Source organism: Gigantopelta aegis, chromosome 6, assembly GCF_016097555.1.
Source record: "Gigantopelta aegis isolate Gae_Host chromosome 6, Gae_host_genome, whole genome shotgun sequence".
NCBI classification, from domain to species: domain Eukaryota; kingdom Metazoa; phylum Mollusca; class Gastropoda; order Neomphalida; family Peltospiridae; genus Gigantopelta; species Gigantopelta aegis.
In genome coordinates, this window is record NC_054704.1 from 82,475,615 (window position 1) to 82,502,701 (window position 27,087).

The following is a 27,087-nucleotide window of genomic DNA, read 5'->3' on the forward strand; positions in this document are numbered from 1 at the left end:
TGGTATGGCATTGTCCATCCGTCCGTCTGTTAACTTTTTCTTGTCCAGACCATATCTTGCATACAGATCATACAGGACCATCAAACCTCACATGTAGGAATAACTTGGGATGGCAGTTTGTGCCGTACTATTACTATTAAAAACACTCATGCGTCTGTGAAATATCTGTTATGGAAATGAGCTCTAGTCTATTTTAAAGGATATTTCACCATTTCAATGACATAGACTCATGTTTAACTTTATTGTAACTTTATCCAAGTGTGTTACAGGTTTGTAGATTAACCAAACTTGGAGGTTGAAACTAGAGTCTGCAACTTTAAACACCGTCTCTTTCAGATAATGATGGTGCTTCTTTAATTTAATCATTTGATTTTAATAATGTAATACAGGTTCTTTATTCCAGGCACTCAAATAGCAGTCAGCTTGTTAACTAATGATGTGTTGATTAAAAGCTCAAGCATGAGTCTATGCACAAACATTTAACATGGTTACCCGTATGATTCCAAAAATATATCTACAGAATAAAATGTCTTGCTACCATAAACTGATTTAGTGGAAACATTCGACAATACAAAAATAAATTACTCTTACACATACCATACATCTATTGTACATGTACTATATTTCATAAATAACATTTTTCTTGGTTGATCAGAGCTGTCCTCTCGGGGAGGGGAGGGGGGGGGTGGCAATTGCCCCATGAAAATCTCACTTTTTTTTAACACTCCAAAAAATACCATACACACCTCAGGGTTTAATTCGTATAGTGTTTCATTTGTTTATAAAAAGTAGTCCTCCCCCCTCCCACTCCCGACCCGGATTTTGATCGGAGTACGGCCCTGTTAATTACAAGTAACATCCTATACAGTATGACAGTAATTCCTATGTTAATATACAGCAAAGGTTTCTAATATACAATACAGAATTATAGATACTGTCACATTCTACAAAATGTGACAATAACGCCAATGGTAATGCACAATAGTTTCTAATATACATTATGTAGAATGAATACTGATTATACCTGAGTAATATTTCATCATTTTAGTATGATACAGTTGTTAAATAATCATTGTGAAAACAGAATGAATGTTTTTGTCCACAAATTATTAAATACAGTAAATACATGTTGATGTATATCAAAATAATTCTCTTTTTAAAATTGTTATCTTTAAACTGATAGGAAAGGAACCAAAATGTGTAAACAAAAAATGATAATATCCCAAACGTTTAAGAATTTAGACAACAAATTATAGTTTACTGATAATATACGTATGGTGTGACACAAACAAATATAGCATTTCCCACTCAAATTATATAGCTTTTCCCCACTCATATTATATTATCCCACTCATATGTCACCCCACCCCAAAACACCCTATATTAAAAAAGCAAAATAATGAACCACTCATTTTAGCAGAGTGGATGTAAGCAATTTTGGCTACCAGCCTCTGTTTGTAAATGGGTAGCTTGAATGGGCCCCGATGCATATTCCCTGCATATTGGAAATTGCTTATGAAGCGGATCAATCAATATTATAAAAAATAATCCAACTTATTTTAAAAGTAGTATACATTCATAGAACTGGTTAATTTGAGTCAGAATTGACAGGAAATGTTATTTGAAAATCACCTTTGAACATCTGTTACATTTTTAAAATATATTTTTATAGTCCTGTCTGTTACTATGCAAAAATTTCAATTTGCCCATTCATCTGTCAATGTGTCAAAACATAAACGATAGCTGAAGTTGTTATGGATTCAAGACTTGTTATACAGTATGAGGCCATGGGCCCAAAATACAGTGACATAGCAAGTACATTACTGCATAAATATTTTACACAAAGAATTGGGCCCACTTCTTATCGCTAAGGTAGTTATACCCTTATGGTAAGCTTAGGGCTTAGATCGCTTTTTGGAACGTGGCTTCGGACACCAGATGGTGATGCTCATGACTCTATGATAGTACTATGATGATGACAGTGGTAATATGGAGACAATGATGGAGTAAGCCAAGGAGGTGGAATTCATACTATTAAAGTAGCTAAGTCGTAGACTTGTCAGTTGGTAATGTTGCAAACAGATGAAGCACTTTGGGAATGAATCTGAAAAATAAAAAGTTGATTTTATCGACTGAAACACAACAATAAAATTAATATCAATAGTGGTAAACAACCTTTTACACAATGTTGAAGTATAGAGTTTTAATGAATGGACATTTTATCTTTGTGCTCTCTCTCTCTCTCTCTCTCTCTCTCTCTCTCTCTCTCTCTCTCTCTCTCTCTCTCTCTCTCTCTCTCTCTCCAAAAATAGCCGCTAAATTTGTGAGAGGTAAATTTGAGATAATCACCGATCTTAACGCTGAATAATTGCCTGACTTCACAACAGTGTAATTCATATTTGTGTGTGTTTTTTTGTCCTACGTTCGTAAAGTACAAGACTTCACTGATCATTAGGTCAGATGTCAATGTCTCCCATTGATTAAACTGATTTCCAGACTAGTGTAAATTGCTTACCTAACTTCGATTGTGTTTTTGCACGAGTAACGGTAAACTTCCCCATCTACATCAAGAACGCGTTCTCTGTCTCGTTCCTCAAGTCTGGCAGTGCTATTGTCATTCTCATCTTTTTCAGTTACTTGAAAGCGAAATGCGGTAATTTGGTCTAGTAACTTCAGGAAAGGTAGGTTGAACTGAATAACAAAAGTGTTCTTGTACAAGAGTAGTTTATAAACATTGGTCACCAATATTTCTAAACCTAGTATCCTGTAATATAGAAGGAAATCTATACCAAAACAAAACAAAACAAAACAAAACAAACGGTATATACAACAGTTGCATGTAAATTACTTTGACAGGACGTGGAGTACGCAGGTAGGAATTGGTGTTTTATGGACCAGGGCCCTGTTTTACGAAGCGATCTTAGCGCTAAGATCACCTTAATAAGGTAGAAATGCACTTAAGATGATCAGTTACGGTGATCTTTGCTAATCACTTAATAAGGTAGATTGTTCGTGATCTTTGTGCTGATTGTTCGTAAAACGGAAATCGGGCCCAGGTTTTTGGGGGTGCCAAATTACCAACTAGTTTAATTAACCAGCAATTGTCTTTAGAAAAAAAATTCAGAACACAGAATCTACAGTTGCTTTGATGGATAAATGTGAAACTATAGAAAGGTAATATATGAAATATCTAGTGTCTGTTCAACAAAATGAAAAACATACCAATTCTTTGTCTTTTCTGGCGAACTTGATGCTCATTTTTATTAAGTCTGATGCACTTGATTTTGTCTGAAGCATAACGTCTGTACTGCCAGAAGATGGGTCGATAGAAAGCTTATCATCATCATCAACGGTAAAACTCATAACAAATGTCATAAAATTCATATAAGTAGCCTTCTCCAATTTCTTCCAGCCTTGAAAAAAAAAAAAAACAATTTTACTATTTTTTAAACTATCACAAATACAAATACTTTGGAAACCATCTCAGTACTGATCTACGATTCTAGTGAATGTTCATTCTTGATCAAAATCGGTCATTACTTTCAGAAAGACAACATGATAAAGGTCATGTGCTGTTAAAAGTAACTACAATGAAATGTTGCAGAGGCACATGCTCTTGCGTCACAACGAACGAGCTGAAGTTTCTGTTCCTGCAACAACTGAATATGACTTCGGGTTGCTTCCCCACCCTCTTTACTAACCTGACATTCCACCCTCAGACTCTTAATATCCTTTGTGAACATAAAGCCTAGTTACAGGTAAGTAAATTTGGTCCCAATGGTGATGCCATAGTGGCAATAGAAGACCTTTTGAAAATACGTTTAAAACGGCCGAATTATAAATAGGTCGAGCTGTGGAAATGCTGAATGTCCCTAATAGTCCATGGGCCCGGACCCAAAATTTGACCAACCGGTACCATCTGGGGTGGCAAATTCTAGTTATGTTTTTTAAAGAGGTACATATATGTAGATGTTATTCATGTGTGATAACATTTCCAGATGGGTAGCTTAAGGGTAGTTTTAACACACTTTCTGAGGGAACCCTAAAAACGCAAAACGTCGTTCAGTACACAGTTATAACATTTCATAAAGAGTTATTGCCTTAAAAATAAAAAATCATAAACTGACTGGACTTCATTTTAAATTCTTAATTAATCATAATCAGCAGTCATGAATACATTTCTGATTTACACATATTTGTAACTCGATTGGTTGATAGATATTTCTACTGTAAATTAAAATGAAAATTAACAATTCCTTCAAAAGTGCTGCCAATGTTTTGGCTAACTGGCAAATTAATATCCCATTGTGATTAATTAAATTTAAATTTAGTCATTTTTCCATCAGTATGAAACACCTTGTCATCCAACTCATTTAGTTAATTGTCATCTTCATCATCGTCAGTTTCGGTCATCTGATTAAGGCAACTTTGAAGCCGACACGTCTGAGTACATTTCAGACCACTGACGATGCATGGACAGCTTTTTATATCACATGAACGTGAGCAATTGCATTTCATAAGTTCCTACACAGCGTTGGGATGATCCAGTCATCCACTGGATTCCCAGATTTCCTGCTTCATAAACAATCCAGCCATGGTCAGTGGGACTTGGTATATCAGATTCACACTGAAGACACTGTCGCCGTATCGCAGCTTGATAGCACGCAAAGCAGGTTGAGTCAAGCAATCCAAACATGGAGGCAATTGTGACGAGTTAACTTCACTCCTCTTGGCACAAGATCTCATAGCGAGATACATTGATATCACCCACTGTACCCCTGGGTACATACATAGCACATGTGAAAGACTGGAGCTTCTGAAGAAGATTTGGAGAAAGGTCCCATGTTTGGCCAAGGTCACTGAAACACTGTCTGTGTGCATTGTCCCTCATCATAATTATTAGGGCTCCTACCTTCTCTTTTCCAGCAAAAGCACTGACCGTGTCACATCCTGTAAATGTATGGAGACCAATTAGAGTTGTGCAAATTTTTATTCCAATTTTGCTTGCTACTTTATGTACGTCTGTCGATTCCGTGTACCAGCCTTCTGATACAATGAACACGGAATAATATGGTTAAATGCAAGAGCAAGCACAGTGATGTCTCTATCTTAAGCCATGACGATAACAGCTTTGTAGCTTGTTTTTAGCCGCATGAGCCGCATGCAAGAATACACAAGTGTCAGCTTCCTCTTGTGTTGTCCTGAGCTCTGCAATTTCTTCCCAGTTGTCTTTGGTGATCTGGTAGCACTGATCTTCACATGTCGTGAATATAATCTTTTCACCCAGTATGTCTCTATATTCTGGCTTCTTCCGTTCTTTTCCTAAAAATTTGAAGAGTGGTTTTGTTGAATGGACTGCATAGAAACATCCTCCATTGGTGGATTTTGTGACCTGCGACTATGTTTTTGAATTCCAGGCCCTGTGATGCTCCTCGATTATACAGCTCTGCAGTCTTGATAGATAATTCTCGATATACGTCAAAAACAATATCGATTCTTTGACTGTCTGCACCTTTATGAAGAGTGAACGACAGTGCACATCGTGCAAGTTCAGCAAATACATGGTTGTCCCCTCTCATCTGCTGTATTAGACCCATTCCATCGATGATACAGGCAGAGGGTGTAGGAACAAATTTTGCTGCACTTACATTTTGAATGACTGCTTTTTCAAACTTGGCTTTATTGGTTTTTCGGAGTGATCCATCTGGTGTTGCCAAAGCCCAAGGGATAGGGCCAAGTGAGTGTACTATCACATCTTTGAGGTCCAGTTTTCGGCTTTCAGCAGCCAGTATCATATGACCAAATAGGTTTCTATCTGCTTGTAGAATTATCTCAGTACCAAATGCTTTCCCCAATTGTTTCTTCTTTATCATTGCTGAAAATGTTTTAGGCCAAGCCTGGCAATCTTGTCAAATAATTTGACTACGGGTGGACTGCTGTCCACACGATTTTTCATGAACTCCTGGTATGCTTTCTGTCCTACATCATGTGCCATTTGGATATCTTTTGCAACACTGGGTGTGGCTAGTCTCCCATTGGAGATACTTACAACATCAGGTTGATCTCCACTCATTGGATTTATCAACTCATACTCAAAAATGCCAATTAACAACTCAATATCTATGATCCCTTTCAATTCTGCTCATATGGAGATCAGCATGAGTTAATTTACTACTGGTTTGGTGCACCATGTCTCGCAACTGCCGCAGACACATACATCGATGTTCAGCAGTGAGATAGTACCGCATGATGGCTGCAGGCTTTAGACTGAACCCGTTCATACCACCAGATGTTTGTGTGTCCTTATTTATAGTTTCCTCTATTGGTTGATCAACCGGAATCTTACCAAATGAGTTTTGGGACTTGTGTTGTAATGAAAAGCCACCATCTAGAAAATGGGCATGAGCAGTTGGGTGGTTGGTGGCCATTTGTGACATCTGTGCATAGTAGACAGGGAGATAGCGGGCATAATTGATCTTGTCATATGCAAAAACCATAGGAATCATGACATGAATCGAAGTAATGTGCAACATCCAGTCTCCTTCCCTGGAAGCTCGCAAAAGTCCTAACATGATCTCAACCATGTCCACATACGACATCCAGAACACAGCCAAATCACCATTGCTGCCAGCTCGTAGATTATTGAGGAATATCTCAAAATGTATTAGAACCCGACTGACGACTTGGTTCTCCAGTACTGAAGTAAAAGTTTTCACATGCAGTATTGATGCACTGGATTGCTTTTTCCAAACATGCAAAGTATTCTGGGTGGGTAACCTTAAACCATGGAATGAACTCCTTTCATGCCAACCGAAGAAGTGATTCATACACTAACTTGTGCAGCCTAACTGCGCGATTATACTGTCGTCCTTCCATATCAGCTTGGACAGATCCTTCGGCAATGACATCAGATTCTACAGCCAGTTCTCTCAGACCAGCGTCCTGGAAGCGTTTGCCGATAATGGATACAAAATTGTAAGAACAAGACCTTGAAATGTAGATGTGTGTTTCCACATGATCTCAGCTGCCTTTGTATACAAAGCTTGATCAAACACACAGACGATACATGGTAACTGCAACTGTTGCATTATCTTCACAGACTCGCTGAGTACTTGAAAAACAGTTGACATCTCAGTGGCTGGGGCATTGATGTTTTGTAAATATGCTACAGTATCTGGTCTGATGGTAATGTACGAATGTTAAAACAAGTCCAACTGGGAACAGTCCTATCATGCAGGAGACAAACCACCCAAATGCGAATTTTTTTACTAGCAACGTCTGCTGCGGTTCTGGTGTCTACATTTAATGTTGATACCTGTGGAGGACCTACCCGCTCTCCAGAATTATAGTGTAAGCGGGGAACTTCCTGAACATTGATAGATCTTTACTTGGTCTTAAAAATGTCAGGTCTGCAGATTGGTAACTGTGGACCAATAAACTCTGACTGGATGGCAATACCATTTATGTGGTATTAAGTGCCACCCCCACTTAATGTTTCCTCAAGTCTGTCTATATTATCCCAAACCAATGTGGATTAATATTTGATGGCAAGTTTATATTGAGAGAGAGAGAGAGAGAGAGAGAGAGAGAGAGAGAGAGAGAGAGAGAGAGAGAGAGAGAGAAACAGACAGAGAGAGAGACAGACAGAGAGAGAGAGAGAGAGAGATGCACCAAACAAATTACAGTTATATTACTGCTGGACATTTTGTTAAGGACCATATAATACGCCATAACAGACATGAGTACTGGAGAGGTTGGGGAAAAATCCAATATTTGACATCCACCGAGGAGGTTCGATCCTGCGACCCAAGCTCCTAGGCGAGCATTCAACCAACTGAGTTAAATCCTTCCCCAATATCATTTGAATAACACTAGCATGTTTGAAAAAGACCTGGGATATTACAATATTTATTGGTTTTGTGGCGGCCATCTTGGATTTGCGTCTATCTTGATTAAGCTACTTGTTTGGAAATGTTATAACCTCAAAATAATATCTCCACAACTATACGAACAAGGTGATGTGGTTTGAAACTTGCCACCTCGGATGGTACCGATTGTCACTCTGGCCCATGGACTATAACATGTTTGACACGTTACACCTATTGATGAGGTTTCTATATCAAACCTTCCTGTCCTTTTGCCACAAACAGGACAGCAAATCTCATGCCTTTGTACCAACCGTCAAGCTCTGGTTTGGATGGAAAACGAAAAAGATTTTCACAACAAAGAAAATCCTAGTCAACTCAAATACAGAATTTGTACTTACTAGTTGCTACTGCACCTTCTTGACTGAAAAAAAAGAAAGAGAATCTAATAAAATCAAACAGCCCAAAGTAAATATAACATACAGATATATTGATTATTAATATATGCATGTATATATTTCAGAAATAAGATTAACATTTTACAAGTATAAAATTATCATAAATCTTAATTCTTAATAGGTTTACTAAAACGTTTGACTAATAACTATAATATTACAGTAACACCAGCTGTAGTTTGTTTTATTTTTGTGACATGACAACTCCCTCTACATGAAAGTTTGAAAATTAAAATCCTGGATCTTTTACTTTAATGCTTTGTCATCCTCTTTACTCTCCTCCTTTGTTAAGTACTCAAATTCTGCATCAAACAGCCTCTTTTTGGAAAACAGTGATGATACCAACGTTACTGAAACAATATAATGTTAATATTGTTAAAAGAGGGGAGACTTGCCATTTTTTTTATATAGAAGGTACTAGTACATTAAAACACTTTCAAAATCAATTAATAATTAGTTTCAATGGAAAATATATGTCATATTTACGTGTTTTATTTCTTTAATGTCAGAATTAAATACTGTTCTTATGCAAACAGAATGATTGTCAGACAACGAGGGCTGCCAACCCAAAATGATGGCGAACCAGCTTGGGTTGCCCAGACAGAATGACGATGAGTCAACGATAAAGTCACTGATAGTCCATTGTTGGCTTTCCGGTAGCATACTGTCTAAAGGCGACACCACACAATACGAGTACTTTATACAATAACAGCCGATTGCATAACAAATGATCAAATCATAATGTTGTCTTATCACAATCGGCTTTTTCGTACGAGACAATCATATTGTGTTGCATCATCTTAAAGAGATCTTAGGGATCTAGAAACTGATTCAGCCATCTCAAAGATATCAGCATTTTGTTTTAAATTCAGAAACTACACTCAGATGACAATACTGTTTGTATGCACCAGAGCATTTTATGGCATTAAATATTTTTGTATCACGAACATGGAAAATTACACCCTCTACCCCTTCCCTAGATGCTGCTGCAAAGTTTTGCATTTACTGCTTTTTAAAAAGTCTGAGATTAGCCTCAGATGACACTCCTTTGGCTTGTATCATGGGAGTGGTGCGCGTGCGTGCATGTGTTTGTATTTTTCAAGCCTATTATAAAACTGTAATAAAACTCACCAGGGTATCTCATTCTTCTCATCCACAGTCTCTCGTCTGTTTTAACAAGTATATCTGACACAAACCCATAACCAAAGACTAGTCCAGCATAGCAAACCAAACTGCTCGAAGTGTTTGTTTTTTCAAATATACCCATGGCACTGAGGTCGGTTGTTTGACCTGGAAAGAGTTTGTAAAATGTACCCAAGGAAGCTTGTTTATACGTGTATTTAAATTATTACAACTACCGGCGTCGGTGGCGTCGTGGTTAGGCCACCGGTCTACAGGCTGGTAGGTACTAGGTTTGGATCCCAGTCGAGGCATGGGATTTTTAATCCAGATACCGACTCCAAACCCTGAGTGAGTGCTCCGCAAGGCTCAATGGGTAGGTGTAAACCACTTGCACCGACCAATGATCCATAACTGGTTCAACAAAGGCCATGGTTTGTGCTATCCTGCCTGTGGGAAACGCAAATAAAAGATCCCTTGCTGCTAATCGGAAAGAGTAGCCCATGTAGTGGCGACAGCGGGTTTCCTCTCAAAATCTGTGTGGTCCTTAACCATATGTCTGACGCCATATAACCGTAAATAAAATGTGTTGAGTGCGTCGTTAAATAAAACATTTCTTTCTTTTTTATTACAACTAATTATGTTAGTATTGTAGAAGAAGGATGGAAATACATGTGTGTGTGTGTGTGTGTGTGTGTGTGTGTGTGTGTGTGTATTTATCATATAATATCTTACATTTTCAGTGCAATCAAAGTATGTGCTATTTTTAAGATCATATACTTTAAGAATTTGATAACTTTGCAAATTTTATGTAAATTAATCGAGGTCACGGCACTAGGTTTATTGACATTTAAGCAAACGTACTTGTGTGACACTCCATAATTGACGTATGCATTCATAGTCATCGAATAAAAACATTTCAATGGCAATTTGACACTGAAAGCTGTCCAGCGTTCAGAAAAAAAACAAAAAACGTTAAGCCCTAGTTTGTTTTGATGTAAGGACATCCAAAATAACGTCATTCGAGTTTGACGTCATTTCCATTCAAAAATACACCGCGCCACATATTCTTACGTCATTTGAATATCTAGTAATGGCGGACTGGAATTAAAGTTGCGTGTACAGTTTACAAAAACATGTTGTATTAAGCTTGAGATTATATGATAAAGAGATTATTACCCTCGTGTATTTCGGTATCGTCAATATCATATATTAGGAATAAAAATAATGTATTATGCGAGCCTCAGGCGAGCATAATACAATTTTTATTCCTAATATATGATATTGACGATACCGAAAAACACCCTGGTAATACCCCCCCCCCCCTCTCTCTCTCTCTCTCTCTCTCTCTCTCTCTCTCTCTCTCTATATATATATATATATATATATATATATATATATATATGTGTGTATGTGTATGTGTGTGTGTAGGCCAGCTCATTTTGCTGAATGCGAAAATTTGCAATAAGAACTAATACAATTAGATTATAACAATTTACTAGTAACATCAGTACCGTTAATCACATCTGTGAGTAAATAATTCACTATAATAGATATTTGTTACAATGATTCATTGTGATTATTGAGTTACCTTTAATAATATGCAATGCAGCAGTTTCAACATCCTTGACGCCACACAACAAACCGTGAATAACGTTGCCTGTACCTGCCACATAAAAACACAGTCAGTGTTTTGTTTATACTGTTAATATGACATTTTTCAAACACTTGGCCCTCTTACTACATTGCATATATAATATAGCGTACTACTTGAAATATTTGCGAGGTTTTCATGTTTAATCATGTGGAATTTATATTCGAGTCTGAGTGTATTGTCAGCTACATATTCTTTCGGCATTCCACAGTTCAAAACTTTTTCTTTTTTAAATTAATTAATCAATTAATCTATTTATGGAGATTCATAGTGAATGCTTATGTTCATGAACTGAAAGGGTGAAAGCAAACAATGTTTGATGAATTAGATTTCCTGAAAATCAATGTGCTCTAGCGGCGTCGTTAAATAATAATAAAAAACTTTAGATTTCCTGAAATATCACGACTTCTATATCACTATTACAATCATGGAGTATTTGAACCATTTTGACATTAGTGCCAACTACCAACCTGCAGGTATGATTCCTATTTTGGTATCCAGAGGCAAAACTGCGACCTCTGGGTCATTTTGATCAACTCCTCCTTCCACTTGTTTTCTTATCAGCATCCTGTTGACCATCAGATGATATATACCATCACCTCCCACCACAATAAATCTAGGAGAATAAAATTAGAAAGGTTTATGATTATTTTTTAAATGTCAATAAAATGTTGTGTTGCACAATTTTTCAAATGTAGAGATACTTGAATAATCGTACTCCCATTCATAGATCCTATACTATTTTCCTATTCTAGTCAATGCACCATGGTAGGTTATTGGAAAAAGGAAAAAGGTTTTAGAGAGGCCTAAGTGGTAGCAGTAGGTATCTCTAGACCAGATGTGGACATGCTATTATCACCTAAGAGGCGTAGCATCCAACGTATTTATAGGATATTAAACGAGCTTTAGCGAGTAACAATGAACATTATTTCACGAGGGACATAAAGATGATACGAAATGGTAGCGAGTGTAATATCCTATAAATACGTATCCTATAATATCCTATTTATTACCCATAATCGATTTTAATTTATATCACTCATATCGTTTCATTGACGTTCCTGTAAGGTGGTAGTGTGCTAATTGATGACGTTATCATGTGACGTCAAAAGTGTTACGTCCCACTTGACATTCTAGTGGGACGTATCAGTTTGATATGTACCAAGATATTTTTAACCATATTTATTTTGTCTTAAATCATAATTATTCCTAAATCTAGATAACGCAGATATATAAATAAATAAACAAACACACCAACTAAACAACAAAACAAAACACAAACACAAACAAAACAAAAACAATTAAGTAAACAAAGAAAACAAACAGGTATAATACTGTATAAAGTGTCGATACTAACCCGTCCACTTTAGTGAAATCATACGTGCTTGCTATTCTGTCAGCATGAGACCCTTCATCTGTCACTACATGTAATATAGAAATATATAAGATATGAAGAGTTTAGGCGCAAAACGCGATATATCCATTTTTTTCATTTTCAGTAAAAGTGATTTTTTAATTGGCATATATCGCCTTTTGATAAAAAAAAACAAAAAGGGGGATTTACCCAATACAATTTCATAAGGATCAATCGCGTTTTGCGGCAAATCAGCGGGCCTACGATTAACCCTTACTGACATACAATAATGGCTTTAACTAAATAAATGAAGAAAAAAAAGGTTTATATCGTGTTTTGCGCCTGAACTCTTCATATATATATATATATATATATATATATATATATATATATATATATATATATATATATATGCCTACTCACGAAAACAAGTTCCTGTGCATGTATTTTACAAGGGCCATGTTTAATGGTAATGAAGGAAAAATCAAATCATTTTCAAAAAATTATTTATTGGTTATGACTCATTCGTAAAACAAACATGAGACGATTTGCACAAGTACGGAGTATGTCCACAAGAGTCGCCCATATACACACTTTTACTGTTGGCTTAAGACCATGTTATTTGGTGCACATCAACGTTTTCCAGCGAATATATTATAATGTTGGACTATACCTGAACTGGATTCAGATGGGACTTTGGAAATGCACCGGTTAACACAGAGTGACGGATTACACAGGTTCCTCTTCAGTTATCGTTGTGGAAGTGATATTGATCAACAACCAGTCTATCTATGTTCATACAAGTCTACATGATACACTCGACACATTTCATTTACAGTTATATGGCGTCAGGCATATGGTTAATGACCACACAGATATTGAGAAAAAACCCGCTGTCGCCACTTCTTGGGCTACTCTTTTCGATTAGCAGCAAGGGATCTTTTATATGCACCATCCCATAGACAAGATATCACATACCACGGCCTTTGATGTATCAGTCGTGGTGCACTAGCTGGAGCGAGAAATAGCCCAATGGGCCCACTGACGGGGATCGATCCCAAACCGACCGCGTATCAAGCGAGCGCTTTACCACTGGGCTACATCTCACCCCTGATGTTGGTCAAATACTTCAATTTTCGTTTATATTAAGGATATAACATGTACCTTTATATTGTGATTTAAACTGTGGTATAAACTATGAATTTCTTTTGCTCAGTTGATTACATATGTTATTGACTGATACGATGACGTTACTAAGTCTTCAATGTCTAAACGTTTGTGATTTACAGTATATTTGTAATGTCCAAACCAAAAAGAAACCGTTTATCTTTTCTTGCGCTCTGTTACGTTTGTATGGTGTTTACCAAAAAATAAAACAAAAACAAACAAAACAAAACAAACAACGAAGACAGATAAATAAACTAAAAACAATGTAAATGATACTTTGTTCTTTCACCCCTTACCTATGACCTCAGTACTGATGCTTGCCAGTTCAAACAGAGGTGCGACTGTTTTATGATAAATCTGATAACCATGACGCTGGCCTCCACACGGATTAATGACAACAAGCAGACGCTTTGCTTTTCCTGCAACAAAAAACACATCTATTACATCATATGCTTTACAAGGAACAATATTTCAAAATATTAGGTAACCGGAAGTCAGTTCACGTGAGTTTTACTTAGGTAACCGACTGTTCGGTTACGTGAATATAGTTCCCTTTCATTACTGATATATGATACTGTTAATTTTATAATGTAATTGTTCACCACGTAATCGGCGGTTCAACAACGGTTCTCGTGAAATATTGTGTCCTGCTTTAAAATTATGCTATGATTGACATGTAATACTACTGATTAAGCAATATGTCGAGATTTGTTAATTAGTACTTTCTATAATATACCAGTTTTGACATTTTCTAACTTATGGAATAAAATGATGATGCGGCGCTTAAAATGTCCACTAGAAGAGCAAATTTGGCAATTGGGGAAAGGCAAATACAGTAATCATGAAGTGGTCCAATGCAAGTGTCGAGCGATAATCAACAACCGGGTTTCAGTTAGCTTGCAGTTAGACCTTCAATGAGTATAAATAATTTCAAAATTATTCTCTGCAAGTATATGAGATAACCCCTCCCGAGACTTTTTGAAATGGAAACAATACCTCCTCTCCTCTTTGGAGTAAGCTCTGATGTCATAGTTGCTGTTGGAGTTGCTTTAGGGACCCAAGATAAAACACAACTTATCACTACGAAGATCACAATTTTGCCTAATGTTCGTAATGTCGACTCTGCCTTGTGCCGAGATACAATTTTGATAAAGATAATACGGGTTTGACGTTCAGATTTACAGCAGTCCTAGACTAAATGCATTAAGATACAGATACTGATGAAAAATATGACTTAGCTCAAGTAAAGTATACTCGTCGATTGGGCTACGGACATTTTGAATGTAGGCCTACCCTTTATTTCTTTAACAGACATCAACAATGGTGGATCACCAAAGGTCGATACCCTTATTAGGTAACCACATGCACACCCAACTCTTACCCTCTGTTCGTTTCTCCTCTATATGCTGTACCCACGATTCCACGTTCTGCTGTGCGTGGAATGTCTTCTGCTTGTGTCTCCACTTCTTGTTGGGCAGATGGTGTATGTAGTGAACAGTGAAACACTCGGCAGATACGGCGTCATTGTCAGCTTTCTTCTAGTCTTTACCACAATGGGCTCTAATAACATCAGACCAAACAATTGTGGTGTCTCCTAGTAGATAAATCATCCATTAAAGTCACTGACCATGGTTTCTGAAATACGTACTTTTTAAAAACTGAGATAAGTACTTTTTTGTGACAATCTGGGTCCCGTTTTACGAAGCGATCTTAGCGTTAAGATGTTTTAGATGATTGTTAATATTCACTAATAACTAATGATGCATTAATGGCACAGGGTAAAATGTATGCACTTAAGGTGATCTTAGCGCAAAGATCGCTCCGTAAAATGGGACCCTTAGCCTGTACTACAAGAACAAGAACGACCAGAAAAGCATTGTACATTGTGCATATAAAAGAACTCTTGCTGCTAATCGAAAAGAGTAGCCCATGAAGAGGCGACAGCGGGTTTCCTCTCTCAATATCTGTGTGGTCCTTAACCATATGTCCGACGCCATATAACTGTAAATAAAATGTGTTGAGAGCGTCGTTAAATAAAACATTTTCTTCCGTCCATTTCCACTAGACGATGACTAATAAATAAATGTGCTCTAGTGGTGTCGTTATACAAAACAAACTTTAATTTAGTTTTTAAAGGAACATAATATGTAACATATAAATACTTAGGATGAACATGGATCTTTATTTTAAAGATATTTGTACACATATACCTCCTTTAATTTTGTTTGAAAGTTAAACCATGTAGGCCCCTAATTGATTTTAAGTAGGTTCAGTTTATCTTTGATTATAACGTCATGTATTAACGTCCGACCCAGTATCACGTGGGCCTAAATTCTTTGCAAACACCATCAAGACAGTGACATGAAGACTCGTCTATAGAACCTTGATGCAGTTCATATCAAAGAGAACATGGGATACTCTTTTAGATTAGCAGCAAGGTTTTTTGTATATGCACCATCCCACAGACATGATAGTACATACCACGGCCTTTGTTAAACCAGTTATGGAGCACTGGCTGGAGCGAGAAATAGTCCAATGGGCCTACCAACAGGAATCGATCCTAGATCGATCGCGCATCAGGTGAGCGCTGTACTATTGAGTTACGTCCCATCGTCTAGTGGATTTAAAACATTTTGTATTCTTGACATATAGTCTTAGAGAGGAAACCCGCTACATTTTTTCTTTAGTAGCAAGGGATCTTTTATATGCACCATCCCACAGACAAGATAACACATACCATGACCTTTGATATACAAGCCGTGGTGCACTGACTAGAACGAGAAATAGCCCATTGGATCTACCGACGGGGATCGATCCCAGACCGACCGCTTTGCCACTGAGCTATGTCCCGTCCCATGTTCCTTTTAGGACACTGAACTAATTTCTCGAATGTCATCGGAGAGAGAACCAAAACTAATTTTAAATGTATCTTTTGTCGTATTCCAAACTACAGCTGTGGTTGTTTTCTTGTATAGTGGTCAGATTGAAACATATGGCAAATCGCAGACGTTCTACAGCTAATCTTTGTAATTAATTTATTCATATTTAATCCTACTTATAATGTAAAACCTCACTTCAAATTTGTCCGACTTATCATGCTTATGGTCATGTCCGAGTCAAGATCAGTTTACCCTACTAAAAGGTCAAAATCAGTGTTAAACATTGGTGAAACTTGTATTTTATGTTTTTAGTTCAGCTGGCTCACGTTTTATAGAGCGGCAAAAAAAAAAAAAAAAAGTAGTGAAAAAAAGAAGTGATGTGATCGGGTGGAAGCATGCTGGGAGCGTATTTGGCGAGAATTGGGGGGGGGGGGGGGGGGTCGAATATGAGCCTAGTGGACATTTTACATTTTATCTACACTTTCCCTGAACACCTAGCCTATATTGCACTGTAAAAAACAGTTTAAACTACAGCGCATAGAATCTGAAATGCGTAAATAAAGATATGATATTCACAAATATAATTTTTAATTCGCGTTTCTGTATTGTTAAGGGGAAAAACTGTTCATTTAAACAAATAGGTGATTTCGAACATAGGATTATTTGTTTTAATTTAGTGGGGGTGGGGGTGTATTTTCTGAAATCTAACGTTAAGCAATGTTGTTTGTACGACGCGCTCCTATATACTACATTTTTCGTATGCAGCAAAGATTTCATATGCACTTTTCCACAGACAAGAAAGCACATGCCACGGCATTTGACCAGTTGTGATGCACTGGTTTGAACGAGAAAAAAACCAATCAGTTGAACGGATCCACTAAGGTGGTTCGATCTTACAACGGAAGCACCTCAAGCGAGTGCTCAACCGACTGAGCTAAATCCCGCCCTTTGCCCGAATTAAAGGAAAATGTCCGAATCTGCATTACAACATTTAATATTATTCATATTAGCATTACTACCAGCTATATATAGGGTTGAAAATTAATAGCTACGTACACATTTTTGCATGGATTACCATTAATTTTGAGGGTAGAGTGATGGAAATACATGGTTAAAAATGTCTCAGGTTACCACATTTCCCCCGAACATCTGTATCAGTTTTTGCCCGTATCTGGGGTTTTGCTCCAGGTCCCCCCCCCCCCCCCCCCCCCCCCCCCACACACACACCTCTTACGCTTATGCCCGTAGCTTACCGGCAACCTATTAGGTCAGGTCAGGTCATAGGGCTTTACGTGCACATTCAGAGCAAGCTGTTGTAGCGCACGCCTGTCCTGTACACAAGAGCCGGCCTCGGCCGGCTCCTCCGTCCAGGACAGCAACCTATTACTGCATTACGTACATTTTAATGAGAGCGTGTTTATGTCCAAATGTCCGTCTAGCTCTCTTACAGTCAGAGTACTCGGGCTAGCTGCATTTAAGAGCCCGATTAAATTTAAATAATCTGGAGATTACAGATAGCTCGACCTACTTTCTCTACCCATAACATGACTACACACAACTAATACTCGGACATTTCCGAGATGTTTTGCTTCAACAGTAAGACACCATTATCACAGCGCAGAATGATTCGATCATTTCCGTAAAATATGAGCCAAAGGAAATGTTCGCCAGGAGATGGGCGTGGTCCTGCCGTATGCGAAATTTCGTATACATACACACACATACGAGAGAGAGAGAGAGAGAGAGAGAGAGAGAGAGAGAGAGAGAGAGAGAGAGAGAGAGAGAGAGAGAGAGAGAGAGAGATGGAGATGGAATTTAATGATATTTCAACATATTGTAAGCTACAGCGATTGGGATTCTAATACATTGCTTATTTGATGTAGTGTTAGACCATCGATCTCACATCGATTTTCACTGATCTGTGGATGAAAGTGGGAGAAAAAAAAAAAAAAAATAACACGTTATCATCAACAACTTTTATCTCCATTGATTTTAAAAGCACAATTTCTTAGTTATTATAAATTTGGCGACGTTTATGTAGCGGATAGAGAATGAGTATTTAATTTTAATGAACTAATTAAGAAAATGAGGATGTGATTTACACAACAGCAGTTTACAGATGAACAGTTAATGATCCAAATTTAGTTTGATGTGCTGTGGGTTGCACTTTTATTCACATTTGTGTGCATTTTAATACAATTTCTGTTAAAATATCGGATGCTCACCCTAATGAATATGAAACTGTATGTAAATAAAGTATGGGGACTGTAACTTTGATTTTTCATACCCATTACTACAGTGATATTAGCCACCTTCAGTGAATATTGTTAAAATAGCTACAGATTTAAAATTGTAAGAAGGATGCGAAGCTAATTTTCACTTAATTCCCTGCTGTCTGGCGTCACATTTTTCAAGGTACAATTTTATATTAAATCCGTTGCAATTTTTAAATATTTGACGTATGGGCTTTAAATGTTCATTAAATATGGCAAATATCCATATAGTAATGGGTGTGAGATATTAAAGTTAGTCATACTTTAAAAAAATAATTCCATGTTCACTAGGGTTATCGTTGGGGGGGGGGGGGGGGGCACCCAATATATTTTGTGAAAAATGTATTTAAAAGATACACATCTGAGTAACTTACACTTGCTGTGAAATACTAAAATGAGACAAATGATCATGGCCAATGATAACTAGGATTGGTGTAACAAGCAGTACTACACACTTACTTTCGTTTGTAACATTTAATTTGTTGACAGATCTGGGTTTTTTTTTTAAAGCAAGTAACAAGTAAATTATATAATTTATACTTAGTAATGGATGGGGAAATATCGGGAAAACTTTAATTTAGGATAGGAATGCACATACCAACAAATTAAAAATAAAACATAAATCTAGTATTACAAATAAAATGTTTATTAAAGCATATAATGTTTCTATAAATCAACGGATGTGTACAAAATTTCAAGATGGCTACAATAGTAGGGCCTCCACGAGTACTCGAGTACTCGGACAAGGGCTGAGTCCAGCAAGACTCGAGTACCCGTGCAAGGAAGTGCAATCTCATTTAATTATATTGTTTACATCATTTTGCCACATGCTTGCCCGCGATTACATAATAGGACTATGAAACATTTAGGGAAACAAAAGTTGAATGTGTGGACTGCAATACAATGACATGATTTGGCATCCATGTTCAGCACTAGAATTAAGATGCATAATGCTATTTTATTTTATTTCTTAGTCACATTATCATCTAGTGTAAGTGTCAGGTACTCGAGTCCGGGTCGAGTTTGACCATCGAGTCCAATATATTGGACTCGTGGAGGCCCTATACAATAGATGTCATGTTGATTACACAGCAGACAGCTGCACTAAAAATACAAAAATACTTAGAGACCAGCATCTACAATTCCTATTTTAGTCACTAGCAAGATTACATGTATACATGTGTGGCACTATCAAGTTTTATCTCTATATAATTGTATTTCATAATATTTGTAATATGTTTCCTCTAACTAATTAAATCATTGTTATTTACAGGTAATCATAGTAAGTTATGTTTTAATGTTTACTGTACCTAATTAAAGTGACAGATCCTAGTTTTTATACACCATCGTATATTTTTCACTATAGAGCCATTTTTATACACCCATCTATGATGGGTCGTATTATGATATGGCATTGTTCGTCCGTCCGTACGTTCATCTGTATGTCCGTCTGTTAACTTTTTCTTGTCCGGAGGACCATATCTTGCATACACGACCATCAAACCTCACATGTAGGAACAACTTGGGATGGTTGTTTGTCGCATACTATTACTAGGTGAGTGTGACCTACCTTTCACGGTCTACTGCACATATAACAGTAAATACTTGTCCAGATCATATCTTGCATACGGATGCATACAGAACCATCAAACGATATGTAGAAAGAACTTGGGATGGTGGTTGGTCCAAAACAACCGGTTCATCCATCCCATTACAAAAAACAATTCACATATTTAGACTTGAATCATACCCGTAACATATTTATTAATATAGATATAGTTTTCCATCCAACTCCTGATGGGCGTATTATGTTCCTCACCGGTACTCTTGTTTATAATTGAATCATACCCGTAACATATTCATTAATATAGATATGGTTTTCCATCCAACTCCTGATGGGCGTATTATGTTCCTCACCGGTACTCTTGTTTATAATTGAATCATACCCGTAACATATTCATTAATATAGATATGGTTTTCCATCCAACTCCTGATGGGCGTATTATGTTCCTCACCGGTACTCTTGTTTATAATTGAATCATACGCGTAACATATTCATTAATATAGATATGGTTTTCCATCCAACTCCTGATGGGCGTATTATGTTCCTCACCAGTACTCTTGTTTATAATTGAATCATACCCGTAACATATTCATTAATATAGATATGGTTTTCCATCCAACTCCTGATGGGCGTATTATGTTCCTCACAGGTACTCTTGTTTATAACTGAATCATACCCGTAACATATTCATTAATATAGATATGGTTTTCCATCTAACTCCTGATGGGCGTATTATGTTCCTCACAGGTACTCTTGTTTATAATTGAAATCAGACATTACTTAAATTTTATTGTTTAAAGTATCCATTTCCTTACATCCAAATTTTTTTTTAAAGTATCCATTTCCTTACATCCAAAGTGTTTTTGGTCATCCTGGTTTTTCTAATACCACGAAATGCATTTATCATGTATTTTAAAACACTCGTGTGTCTGAGAAATATCTGTTATGGAGACGAGCTCTGGTCTGGGTTTTTTAGGATATTTCATCGTTTCAGTGACATAGACTCATGTTTAACTTTATTATAACTGTATCAAGTGTGTTACTGGTTTGTAGATTAACCGAACTTGGAGGTTAAAACTAGGGTCTGCAACTTTAAACACTGTCTCTTTCAGGTAATTCTGAAAATCATAGTGCTCCTTTAATTTTATCATTTGATTTTAATAATGTAATACAGTTTCTCTATTCCAGGCCCCTGTGCGTGCTGTAACCTCACCGTGGTGCAGGGGCGTAACATTCTCTTTGAGAATGGCCAATACAGCACAAAATTAAAATTTTGAATAAAAGTCAGTATGTATCTGTGATATTTGTATTTTTGCACAGTTCTTTACACTGTGTTTTTGTTTAAATCTTGAATTTTTATATTGATGTTGATCATCACTTTGTTTGCATTACCATAGTTTGACACCCAATAGCCGATGTATTTTTCGTGCTGGGGTGTCGTTAAACATTCATTCATTCACTATTCCAGGCACTCAAATAACAGTCAGCTTGTTAACTAATGATGTGTTGATTAAAAGCTCAAACATGAGTCTGTGCACAAACATTTAACATGGTTACCCGTATGATTCCAAAAATATATCTACAGAATAAAATGTCTTGCTACCATAAACTGATTTAATGGAAACATTCAACTATAAAAAAATATATTACTCTTACTCATACCATACATCTATTGTACATCTACTGTATTTCATATATTATCTTTTTCTGGTTAATTAAAAGTAACATCCTATATAGTATGATAGTAATTCCTATGTTAATACACAACAAAGTTTTCTAATATACAATACAGAATCATAGATAATGTCACATTCTGTAAAATGTGACACTAAGGTCAATGGTAATACTTTCTAATATACATTATGTAGAATGGATACTGATTATACTTGAGTAGTATTTGATCATTTTAGTATGATATAGTTGTTATATAATCAATATGAAAAGAGAATGTTTTTACCCAAAAATAATTAAATACACTAAACACTACATGTCTAAACAAAAATGATAATACCCCAAACCTTTAAGAATTTAGACAACAAATTATAGTCAAAATATCAACGATAGCTGGAGTTGTTATGGATTCAAGACTTGTTATTCAGTATGAGGCCATAGGACCAAAATACAGTGACATAGCAAGTACATTACTAAATGCAATCTTTTACACATAAAGAACTGGGCCCTTATCTCTAAGATCACCTTGTATAAGTGTATAAGGTAGTTATACCCCTATGGTGAGCTTAGGGCTTAGATCGCTTTTTGGAACGTGGCTTCGGACACTAGATGGTGATGCTCATGACTCTATGATAGTACTATGATGATGACAGTGGTAATGTGGAGAAAATGATGGAGTAAGCCAAGGACGTGGATTTCATACTATCAAAGTAGCTAAGTCGTAGACTTGTCAGTTGGAAATGTTGCAAACAGTTGAATCACTTTGGGAATGAATCTGAAAAATAAAAAAGTATGATTTTACCGACTGAAGCACAACAATAAATATCAATAGTGGTAAACAACCTTGTACACAATGTTGAAGTATTAGAGTTTTAATGAATGGAAATTTTATCTTTGTGTTCTCGGTTTCTGTCTGTCTGTCAGGCTCTCTCTCTCTCTCTCTCTCTCTCTCTCTCTCTCTCTCTCTCTCTCTCTCTCTCTCTCTCTCTCTGTCTGTCTCTCTCCAAAAATAGCCATTAAATTTGTGAGAGGTAAATTTGAGATAATCACCGATCTTAACACAGAATAATTGCCTGACTTCACAACAGTGTAATTCATATTTGTGTGGGTCAGATGTAAATTTCTCTCATTGATTAAACTGATTTCCAGACTAGTGTAAACTGCTCACCTAACTTCGATTTTGTTTTTGCACGAGTAGCGGTAAACTTCCCCATCAACATTAAGAACACGTTCTCTGTCCCGTTCCTCAAGTCTGGCAGTGCTATTGTCATTGTCATCTTTTTCAATTACTTGAAAACGAAATGCGGTAATTTGGTCTAGTAACTTCAGGAAAGGTAAGTTGAACTGAATAACAAAAATGTTCTTGTATAGGAGTACTTTATAAACATTGATCTCCAATATTTCTAACCTTAGTATTATCTAATATAGAAGGAAATCTATACAAAAACAAAACAAACAGTATATACAACAATTACATGTAAATTACTAAATTCAAAATAATATTTTGCTTATGACTTGTTCATTGACACAACGTGGAGTATGCAGGTAGGAACATTGGTGTTTGAGGGACCAGGGACCCGCTTTATGAAGCGATCTTAGCGCTAAGATCATCTTAAGTGCATAAGGTAGCAGTGCACTTAAGGTGATCTTAGCGCTAAGATCGCTTCATCAAACGGGGCCCAGGTTATTGTGGGTGCCAAATTACCATCTAGTATAATTAACCATCAACTGTCTTTAGAAGAAAAATAAATTTAGAACACAAAATATACAGTTGAAACTATAGAAACGTAATATATGCATTGTCTAATGTCTTGATAAAACGAAATAAAAAACATACCAATTCTTTGTCTTTTCTGGTGGCCTTGATGCTCATTTTTATTAAGTCTGATGCACTTGATTTTGTCTGAAGCATAACGGCTGTACTGCCAGAAGATGGGTCAATAGAAAGCTTATCATCATCATCAACGGTAAAACCCGTAACAAATATCATAAAATTCATATAAGTAGCCTTCTCCAATTTCTTCCAGCCTTGAAAATAAATAAACAATTGTACGTTTTCGTAAACTATCGCAAATACAAATACTTTGGGAAGAATCTCAATATTAGATCTACGTTTCCAGCGAATGTTCATTCTTGATCGAAAGCGGGCATTACTTTCAGAAAGGCAACATGATAAAGGTCATATGCTGTTAAAAGTAACTACAATGAAATGTTGCAGAGGCACATGCTCTTGCGTCACAACGAACCAGCTGAAGTTTCTGTTCCTGCAACAAAAGAATATGACTTCAGGTTGCTACCCCACCCTCTTTATTAACCTGACATTCCACCACCAGACTCTTAATATCCTCTGTGAACATAAAGCCTAGTTACAGTTAAGTAAATTTGGTCCCAATGGTGATGCCATAGTTGCAATAGAAGACCTTTTGAAAATACTTTTGAAATGGCCTAATTATAAAGGGGCCGAGCTGTGGAAATGCTGAATGACTCTAACATGTTTGACACGTTGTACCTATTGATAAGGTTTCTTTATCAAACCTCCCTGTTCTTTTGCCACAAACAGGACAGCAAATGTTATGCCTTTGTACTAACCGTCAAGCTCTGTTTTGGATGAAAAACGAAAAGATTTTCACAACAAAGAAAATCCTAAAGTGAACTCAAAAAACAGAATTTGTACTTACTACTTGCTGCTGCACCTTCTTGACTGAAAGATAGAGAGAGAGAAAAACTTATTATGAAGCAACCCACAGTAAATGTAACATACACATATAGTGATTATTAGTATATGTGTGTTAAAGAAATATGATTAACATTTTACAAGTATAAAATTATCATAAGTTAACTGGACATAGATTAACACTGGGTTTAGTAATGAATGTAATCTTAATTATTAACAGGTTAATAAATTGTTTAACTAATAATTACAATATTACAGTAACACCAGCTGTAGTTTGTTTTATTTTTGTGACATGACAACTCCCTCTACATGAAAGTTTGAAAATTAAAATCCTGGATCTTTTACTTTAATGCTTCGTCATCCTCTTTATTCTCCTGCTTTGTCAAGTACTCAATTTCTGCATCAAACAGCCTCTTTTTGGAAAACAGTGATGCTACCAACGTTACTGAAACAATATAATGTTAATATTGTTAAAAGGGGAAGACTTGCCATTTTTATATAGAAGGTATTAGTACATTAAAACACTTTCAAAATCCATCAACAATTAGTTTCAATGGAAAATATATGTCATATTTACGTGTTTACGTGAAAACAGTGATGATACCATCGATACTGAAACAATATAATGTTAATATTGTTAAAAGGGGGGAGACTTGCCATTTTGTATATAGAAGGTGCATTAAAACACTTTCAAAATCAATCGATAATTAATTTTGATGGAAAATATATGTCATATTTACATGTTTATTTCTTTAATGTCAAAATTAAATACTGGTCCTATGCAAGCAGGATGATGGTCAAACAACGAGGGCTGCCAACCCAAAATGATGGTGAACCAGCTTGGGATGCCCAGACAGAATGACGATGAGTCAACGATAAAGTCACTGATGGTCCATTATTGGCTTCCCGGTAGCATACTGTCTAAAGGCGACACCACACAATACGAGTACTTCACACGAGAATAGCCGATTGCATAACAAACGATTCAATCGTAATGTTATCTTGTCACAATCAGCTATTCACGTATGAGGCATTCATACTGTGTTGCATCACCTTATGAGATCTTAAGGATCTAGAAACTGATTCGGCCATCTCAGAGATATCGGCATTTTGTTTTAAATTAAGAAACTACCTTCGGATGACAATTTTGTTTGCATACACCAGAACATTTTATTTATTTTTATATCATGAACACTGGACATTACATCTTCTACCCCTTTCCTAGATGCTGCTGCAAAGTTTTCCAAACTGTTTTTCTAAAAGTCTGAGACTAGCCTCAGATAACACTCCTTTGGCTTGCATCATGGGAGTGCGGGGGTGTGTGTGGTGTGTGTGTGTGTGTGTGTGTGTGTGTGTGTCAAGCCTATTATACTGACATTGTATAAAACTCACCAGGGTATCTCATTCTTCTCATCCACCGTCTCTCATCTGTTTTAACAAGTATATCTGCCACAAATCCATAACCAAAGAGTAGTCCAGTATAGGATACCAAAGTGCTCGAAGTGTTTGTTTTTTCAAATATACCCATGGAACCGAGGTCGGTTGTTTGGCCTGGAAAGAGTTTGTAAAATGTACATACGCAAGCTTGTTTATATATACTGCATTTAAATTAGTACAACTAGTATTGTAGTAGAAGGGTGGAAATACATGGTATATGTATATGTATATGTATGTATGTATGTATGTATGTGTGTCAATGTAATTAAAATTAGCTCCACTATTACATGTGGATCTAACAGCACCCCGTTGGAGCTCATGTCCTGTTGACCTTTCATTCGAAAAATCAAAACCTTACTTGCAAAATCGTGCCAGTGATTTGAAAAGAATTTGAAAACATTCGGGATTATGCTGAGGGTATACGAAATAATTCGGGTGAATTATGCCGGAAACTAATTGCAATATAAAATTTTATAAAAAATTATTTTCAAGACAAAACAAACCCCAACCGTGATGGTATAGCCACAAAATCTGTTTATACTAGTATACAATCCAAAATTTGTTACTGCACTTTTCCCCCTGTTTGTTCAATGTTGAAATAGACCAACGAATTCGCCTATTGCATAAATAGTCTCGCCCGATATTTTTATAATTAGTATGCTCCCGAATAACGCTACAAAAGACGAAGTGTAATTGGTCGATATTTAAATTGTTATTTATAGATGAAATGTCACCTGGACATGGGAGTCCACGCAATGCTGTTAGATCTACTGCCTAGACCCTATCTATCTATCTATCTATATGTATATGTATATGAGCTCAGCTCATTTTGCCTGAATAAGACAATTTCCTCTAGTACTGGGGATGGGGGGGGGGGGGGGGGGGGTGGCAGTTGCTGTTGTTCAATAAACATTCATTTCATTTCTTTCTTTATTCATCAACAAGGTGAGAGATTAAAATCTAGTATATCTAGGA

At 36.5% G+C, this 27,087-nt stretch overlaps 1 protein-coding gene and 1 long non-coding RNA gene across 3 annotated transcripts in view; one reads left to right on the plus strand and one right to left on the minus strand.

Annotated features, from left to right (window-relative positions):
- Positions 1-1,395: 1,395 nt before the first annotated feature.
- The window catches only part of LOC121375678 (ceramide kinase-like), a 35,473-nt gene continuing 9,781 nt past the window's right edge, over positions 1,396-27,087 (minus strand). The window contains exons 7-12 of one of the 2 annotated variants that reach the window (XM_041503252.1): positions 26,068-26,226; positions 8,571-8,670; positions 8,267-8,289; positions 3,223-3,413; positions 2,516-2,691; positions 1,396-2,104 (exon numbers count right to left, since the gene is read on the minus strand). In XM_041503252.1, coding sequence (XP_041359186.1) covers positions 2,044-2,104; positions 2,516-2,691; positions 3,223-3,413; positions 8,267-8,289; positions 8,571-8,670; positions 26,068-26,226 — 710 coding nt within the window. In that variant the 3' untranslated portion in view covers positions 1,396-2,043. Of the gene's footprint in view, positions 2,105-2,515; positions 2,692-3,222; positions 3,414-8,266; positions 8,290-8,570; positions 8,671-21,669; positions 22,777-23,169; positions 23,346-23,838; positions 24,030-24,679; positions 24,703-25,020; positions 25,121-26,067; positions 26,227-27,087 lie in introns of those variants that run through there. The other variant, XM_041503251.1, reaches the window with a different exon arrangement.
- On the plus strand, positions 20,882-21,115 carry LOC121375679. The gene is made up of 2 exons (XR_005958339.1): positions 20,882-20,979; positions 21,078-21,115. It is a non-coding gene; the product is annotated as an uncharacterized LOC121375679 (long non-coding RNA).